This window comes from Hippocampus comes, unplaced genomic scaffold (genome assembly GCF_001891065.2).
Source record: "Hippocampus comes isolate QL1 unplaced genomic scaffold, H_comes_QL1_v1.1 scaffold44, whole genome shotgun sequence".
Classification (NCBI taxonomy): Eukaryota; Metazoa; Chordata; class Actinopteri; order Syngnathiformes; family Syngnathidae; genus Hippocampus; species Hippocampus comes.
In genome coordinates this window covers 1,518,871-1,525,879 of record NW_017805546.1, presented here as the reverse complement: position 1 = coordinate 1,525,879, position 7,009 = coordinate 1,518,871, and the positions used below count along the sequence as shown (strand labels likewise).

Below are 7,009 nucleotides of genomic sequence, written 5' to 3'. Positions count from 1 at the left end.
TGATTTGAGTGTGACAGGGCTGTCCATCAGCTCAGTTGTGGCGGTCAAAAGTGATGAAACGGGGCGACCCCAGGTCAGTAACGTCGACTGTACGGCGACTGTCGGCACCGTGAACATCAAATTCCACGGCGGAGCCAGGTGACAGAAAAAAAAAAAAGCACTGCTATGCACTACTGTTCACCAAGACAAGAAGTGACTCATTGATCAGGGCGTCTCTTTTATTTCAGCTGGCTGTACAATCTTTTCAGAAGCTTCATCAACAAGGCGCTTAGCAATGCGCTACAAAAAAAGGTGAGCACTTCCTGAGCACTCTTGACCAGCAGGCCGGTTTATCTCGAAACACCGTTGACCAGAGGGAATCTTTTGATCGTGTAGCAAGTTATTTAAGTGATAAATTCCATCTAGAGGTATAAAACGTTGAAGTATTCCGGTTCTGTACTCTGATTAAGGGCACAAAGTACCAAACGTTGCTGTGTCGGCCATGCCAATCAATTTTTCTGGAATTTTCCCATGACAAGTTCAGAAGATGCATTTTGGATATGTTGTCAATTGGGATAAATAGGAATGAACAATGTGTGTGCGTGGGGGTGGGGGAGGGGGGCACGTCAGCACAGAAACAACATGCAAATTCTAAATACCACGGACCGATCAGCGATTCACACCCCAAACCTCAGAACTGGGAAGCAGACCTGCTTACTACATGTCTAGCATTAAAACACACACGCACACACACACAGAAATCACCTTCCACCATATCTGCTTCCTCAATGTAATCTTTCTTCCTCTTTTGTGTGACAGTTTATGTATTTTCATCGAAACTTTGTTGACAGGGCTGATGTGGCCTTATACGGCTGCGTGTGATGGCCTGGAGGAAGGACAGCACATGGTAGAAATAATTGCATCTCTTCACACTTTACAGAAAGCTAAACGAATCGCATAATGCACAGTCTACAAAGATGCAATATGGATGGATATGATGTTCGGAGGGCGGCAGTGATCCAAATGTCATTTGCTTGAGTGGCTGAGCAATGAAAACATTTGGAAGGAATTAGCTCTCGTGGTTCGGTTTTCATTAGAAAGCAAACGACGGCCCGAAACTGAAACCTGTTTTCATTTCAATAGTTAACTGATGAAAATTGCCGACCGACGCGTTGAGCTGCGTTACTAGACGGTGGCAGCTCAATGATTTTGTCCTGATTGTCAAGTTTGAACACACGGCTTCCTGTCAGTTATCGTCACATTGAAGTCTAAAAACGTGATGAGAATCTTAAAACGGATTCACATCTTCCCACAAAACAAGTGAATCGGTTTATGGAGTGAGAATCGTACTCTGATTGACTTTTTCAGATCTGCCCCCTGGTGGCTGACGCCGTGACTGATTTGAACCCTCAGTTGAAAACGCTCAATGGTAAGCAAGCCTATTCATGTCATGGGTGAATACGTCAGAACCTATTTCGCGCCGCTTTTCATTGGATGATAGCAACGGACAAGATTTGGGAGCATATTCTCTGTTGCGCTTAAATCAGAAAAAGCACGCACGTGTGCACTTGGGTGGGAAATGACATTTCTCTCAGATTGAATTGCATGGGAATGCCGAGCGGTGCTGTGACTGAACAGCTTTCAATCTCTTTCCTCTTTCCCGCAGTCTTGGCCCAAGTGGACAAGTACGCAGAGATTGAATATTCCATGGTCGCCGACCCCACGATCGTCAAGTCTTCCATCGGTTTGAGCTTGAAGGTAAAAGCGCGCGTCTCACGGTTGAAATGATTTGAAAGGCGGAGCTCCACATTTGGATTGCCCTTCTTCTGGAAATTAGGGGGAATTCTACAACATCGAGAAAAAGCAGGAAACTCCGTTCCCCGCTGCGGTCTTCTCTCTGCCAACCGAGGACAAGAAAATGTTGTACTTGGGCGTGTCCGCCTTCACCGCCAACTCTGCGGCTTTTGTCTACCACACCGCCGGAGCCCTGAGCTTGTACATCACCGATGACATGGTGGGCCGCGGCTGGCCGCAGCGTTCTCATTTCAAACGTGTCAACTTCCATGCCTTCATGTTGATGTGTAACCATTGTCGCTCCATCGCCGCAGATCCCTCAAAGCTCCCCATTCAGGCTCAACACCAGAACATTTGGCGGTTTCATCCCCCAGGTGACAGTCAATCTCGCAAAACGATGAACTCGGGCACAGGAAGTGATTTGTCCAAAAATATTGCCTTGAACTTTCAGATTGCCAAATCTTTCCCGTGTTTGTTGATGAAACTGCTGGTAAAAACGGCGGAAACGCCCATCGTCACCGTGGAGAGCAACAACGCGACGATTCAAGCCACCAGCACGGTGACGGCCTATGCCATCCAAGCCAACGGCACGCTCTCGCCGCTGTTTGTCCTCAACATGGCACGTCACAAACTTTTCTTTACTGTCATCTTCTTGAAGAAATGTCAACTTTTTCATACTCCTGTGAACAAACATAAAGGTGGACACGTATGTTTACCTCATACAAATATGCTTGGATAGTGATGGGCATTGTCAGGCGTGATGCAGCTTTCCTGCAAAGGAGCCAGAAACGATCCCAATGATGTTCCACATGTTATCTTGAAGAGTTGCTGAATAGCATCTCCCTTGAGTCAAAAGGACGAGTGACTTGGAGTCACTCCAAGTGACAAGATGGGCATACACTCAGCTCTTGGCTCTGCAGGGGGTGCATTGTCAGGCGTGATGCAGCTTTCCTGCAAAGGACACTGGGAGTGTCCATGCAGACCCCCTTGGAGAGCTCGACCAACCTCGCTTGATGCTTAACGGCTAAGCGGCAGCTTTGATTGAATCAATGCTGCAGGAGTTCATATTTAACACTTTTTAAGTGCTATTTGAGGCCTTAATCTTTGCAAAACCAATTTTGTGACTTTTAATCTTTAACAAAAAAAAAAAAACGTTCGTCATTTGTATTCATTTTCCCCTTACAGGAGACCAGTGTCAGTGCCAGCGTCTTTGTTAGTGGCATGATGCTAACTGGAAAGGTGACCCTCAACAAGTAAGTTCCCAAAAAAATAAATAAAAAAGACTCTTTGTTCTTTGAGGAAACGGTGGGGCTAAAAGTTCCTCGCGAGGACAAACGCCACAGTCTAATTGTGCCTCATTTGCACAGAATGGAGCTGACCCTGGGGACAAGTTATGTGGGAGACTTTCAGGTAAGATGCAAATGACCACTTTTTAGTCCATACCAGTGAGAGGAACTAACCCGAAGTGACGATACAGGTCAAATCCCTTGACAACATCCTGAACCTGGTCCTGAAAATGGTTGTTATTCCAAAAGTGAATGGTAAGTGGCGACCAAATGAGCTTTTGCTCCCCCATGACACATGGAGCCGTTTTCAACAACCGCGGATCAGAAATTGCGCATCCTGTCATGACAAATTGACCGAATTAGGTCTTCATATGAACATTTGGGCATTTTTTACAGATCAACTACCATATCGGGGCGTTCTTTATGGCGATGTCTATTGTCTTGTGAAATGAATGAATGCCTTGCTCCGCAGTTCAACTTGCAAAGGGATATCCGCTCCCCACCATTGGGAAGATGAAGCTCGTCAACCCCGACCTTCAGATCCTGAAGGTCAGAACGAGTGCAATTTCCATTAAAAGTTAGTGGCTAAATCATTATCTGTGACGTTTTAAATGTCTCTTTTTATTTCACAGGACTACATTCTGATTGGGACAGATGTTCAGTTTACAGGGTGATGGAGTGACATCCACAACGGAAAAACAATCACTGCAAATGACTCCGAGATCCTCCACATCTTCAGCTTTCATTTCAATATTATTGCTCAACATTTGTTCCAGTTTCTCTTTACATTTGAGAGTTCTTTTAAAGATCCCGTGATCTGTTTTCAAATCTTGAAATGGCTTCGTCCCGCCTTATCTCTCTGAGCTCCTGGTAGTCTTCTAAATAGCCGATGATGTTTTCAAATCTTGAAATGGCTTCGTCCCGCCTTACCTCTGAGCTCCTGCCCTAAGTCCTCTAAATAGCCGATGAAAATGTTTAACTGTCAACTCGCTGTCAATCTCAAATCAAGACACATTTGATCTGTTCTAAAGGTACAAAAAAAAAAATTCATATTTTTTATTCTCTTGTTAATCAACATAAGTGGACAAATATGTTGAGCTAATACAAACATGGTTGTACCTTTTAGTTGACTGATACTGTAATTTAGGCTGTAATTTTTTACTGCCTCGGGCACCCATACAATACGTATTCTAATTAAATCATGAACAATATGTGCCATCATCATCGACCAAATTTCTGAAATTTGTGCAACACAAACCGAATACATCCCAAAACTCAGCTCGGCAAACTCGACAGTTAAAGACATTTAACCCTCGGACGGTCACACACTAAAAGTTGTGTTGTGAATGTGTTGTCACATCACGGATCAACACGGACTCGGTGGTCCGAAAGTGACCAGGATGGTTGAAGTACCTTTGCGACAAGATGACATGCCGTCGTTTGTTTCCTGACTTGTCAAGAGTGGCCATCACGGGGCATGCGGCAGTCACGGATGGCGAGGCAAATGTTCATATGAATGGCTGGACGGAAGCGCCGACTGGATCAAGGGATGCCTGTTGACACAAGGCTTGACCTCTCAAACTCTGCGAACTGGCTGACGTGATCTGCAGAAGAGGAAAAACGGACGGTTACTGGTCATTCAAATCATTCACAGTTCTCTCGGCGTTTCTCACAAAAATGATACAGGGGCCTTCTCAAACCTGGAATATTACGACTTGACAATTGAGATCAAATCACCAAGCAGCAGAGCAGTTTTTTTCCTCCGCTTTCAAGCCGAAGTCTGCGAGTTTTGTGCTAACGGCGACTGCTATTTGTCCACCTTGTCTACGGCCCTTAAAACAGACCTAAGTGCACTCATGTTCACCTTCACTAGCACGTAGTCTCCAACATTGATTGCGGCCGAGTTGGAGTCGGCAGGATGAGCAGCAACATCCTCCCTTGGGAAGATCACTCTCATATTGCCATCTGTTCTGCCGCACAGCTCCTTGGCAGATCTCTTACTCTCCTGTCAAACAAAAAAAAAAAAAAAAAAAAAAAAAAAAAAGAATGGCGCCATGAGCATTGTTGCTCGGTAAGGTTACGTTAACCCAGTACAACATGTGCGCCTTGTGCTGAGAGTGAGCTTTGTTACGCATCACAAATCAATTTAGACCGTTCGAAAAACATCTGCTGGCTTTGCAAATTAAGAAAAGAAAAAAAAAAAGAGGGCTACTTTCCGGATGACAATATGATTCGAATGCAGCATCAGAATATGGAAAAACTTGCAATGATTGTCGTCGGCACAAAGCAATGACTGATAAGCAGTCGGGATATTTGGAAAAAAAAGAACATTGCGATTAGAACATGTTTTGATGAGACCAAATGATGCCTAGCTATCCGAAGTGCACACTGTCCCGTGTCAAGACAGCCGAAAAGTATCCCGTACTTGCTTCCATTTTCAGCAGGAAATGCTTCAAACTCTTTGGCTTGTGTTGCTGCAACGGAACAATTATCGATGACACTTCAAGTTAAAAAGAGCGTCGCCCATTGGTACGTCCGACGCCTTTTGTTGGTTCAAATGAGCGACAATTCAAAAGTGGGACAGGTTTTGGCAGGAGAACCAAAAGGAAACCAAAACAGGACCACACTGAGCCTTATGCACGGGTCATGACTACTTGACTGACCCCCTCCACCAGGACAAGTTGTGTGCTGCCAACAAGAGCGGCGTTGACCCTCGCAGCTTCCTGTCTGAACACACCGATGCACTCCGCCAGCCGACGTTGCTTCACATCCACCGGCACGTCATCTTGAAGGTTATGGGACGCATGGGTTTTCTAAGACGGACAACAAAAAGACCAAAGTCGAAGGAATGAAGATGTCACGGCGGCGCCACTTCTGCGACTTGGAGTTTTGTTCTCCCTGGCAAAAAAAAAAAAAAAAAAAAAAAAAAAGAATGGCGCCATGAGCATTGTTGCTCGGTAAGGTTACGTTAACCCAGTACAACATGTGCGCCTTGTGCTGAGAGTGAGCTTTGTTACGCATCACAAATCAATTTAGACCGTTCGAAAAACATCTGCTGGCTTTGCAAATTAAGAAAAGAAAAAAAAAAGAGGGCTACTTTCCGGATGACAATATGATTCGAATGCAGCATCAGAATATGGAAAAACTTGCAATGATTGTCGTCGGCACAAAGCAATGACTGATAAGCAGTCGGGATATTTGGAAAAAAAGAACATTGCGATTAGAATATGTTTTGATGAAACCAAATGATGCCTAGCTGTCCGAAGTGCACACTTTCCCTTGGCAAGACAGCCGAAAAGTATCCCGTACTTGCTTCCATTTTCAGCAGGAAATGCTTCAAACTCTTTGGCTTGTGTTGCTGCAACGGAACGATTATCGATGACACTTCAAGTTAAAAGGAGCGTCGCCCATTGGTACGTCTGACGCCTTTTGTTGGTTCAAACGAGCGACAATTCAAAAGTGGGACAGGTTTTGGCAGAAGAACAAAAAGGAAACCAAAACAGGACCACACTGAGCCTTATGCACGGGTCATGACTACTTGACTGACCCCCTCCACCAGGACAAGTTGTGTGCTGCCAACAAGAGCGGCGTTGACCCTCGCAGCTTCCTGTCTGAACACACCGATGCACTCCGCCAGCCGACGTTGCTTCACATCCACCGGCACGTCATCTTGAAGGTTATGGGACGCATGGGTTTTCTAAGACGGACAACAAAAAGACCAAAGTCTAAGGAATGATGATGTCACGGCGGCGCCACTTCTGTGACTTGCTCACCTTTCTCATGCTGTAGGCAAAAAGGAACCCGATGTTGTAGCCTACTTCTCTGATGAGAGACAAGGTCTGCCGGTGATCGTCTTCCGTCTCACCGCAAAAGCCCGAGATGAAGTCACTGCTGAGACTTACGCCTGACACACACACACACACACACACACACACACATTACAATTACGG

General features: G+C 45.4%; 2 protein-coding genes across 2 annotated transcripts in view; one reads left to right on the top strand and one right to left on the bottom strand.

The window, feature by feature from the left end:
• LOC109521506 (bactericidal permeability-increasing protein-like) overlaps positions 1-3,867 on the top strand; it is a 15,316-nt gene extending 11,449 nt beyond the window's left edge. The window contains exons 6-17 of the mRNA XM_019879341.1: positions 18-138; positions 228-291; positions 1,348-1,408; positions 1,646-1,737; positions 1,817-1,993; positions 2,088-2,147; positions 2,225-2,392; positions 2,959-3,026; positions 3,141-3,183; positions 3,251-3,314; positions 3,532-3,608; positions 3,692-3,867. Coding sequence (XP_019734900.1) covers positions 18-138; positions 228-291; positions 1,348-1,408; positions 1,646-1,737; positions 1,817-1,993; positions 2,088-2,147; positions 2,225-2,392; positions 2,959-3,026; positions 3,141-3,183; positions 3,251-3,314; positions 3,532-3,608; positions 3,692-3,733 — 1,037 coding nt within the window. The 3' untranslated portion in view covers positions 3,734-3,867. The remainder of the gene's footprint in view (positions 1-17; positions 139-227; positions 292-1,347; positions 1,409-1,645; positions 1,738-1,816; positions 1,994-2,087; positions 2,148-2,224; positions 2,393-2,958; positions 3,027-3,140; positions 3,184-3,250; positions 3,315-3,531; positions 3,609-3,691) is intronic.
• Positions 3,868-4,213: 346 nt separating this feature from the next.
• The window catches only part of cdk5rap1 (CDK5 regulatory subunit associated protein 1), a 7,948-nt gene continuing 5,152 nt past the window's right edge, over positions 4,214-7,009 (bottom strand). Inside the window, exons 10-13 of the mRNA XM_019879340.1 lie at positions 6,833-6,963; positions 6,607-6,756; positions 4,924-5,064; positions 4,214-4,663 (exon numbers count right to left, since the gene is read on the bottom strand). Of these exons, the coding sequence (XP_019734899.1) occupies positions 4,568-4,663; positions 4,924-5,064; positions 6,607-6,756; positions 6,833-6,963 (518 nt within the window). The 3' untranslated portion in view covers positions 4,214-4,567. The remainder of the gene's footprint in view (positions 4,664-4,923; positions 5,065-6,606; positions 6,757-6,832; positions 6,964-7,009) is intronic.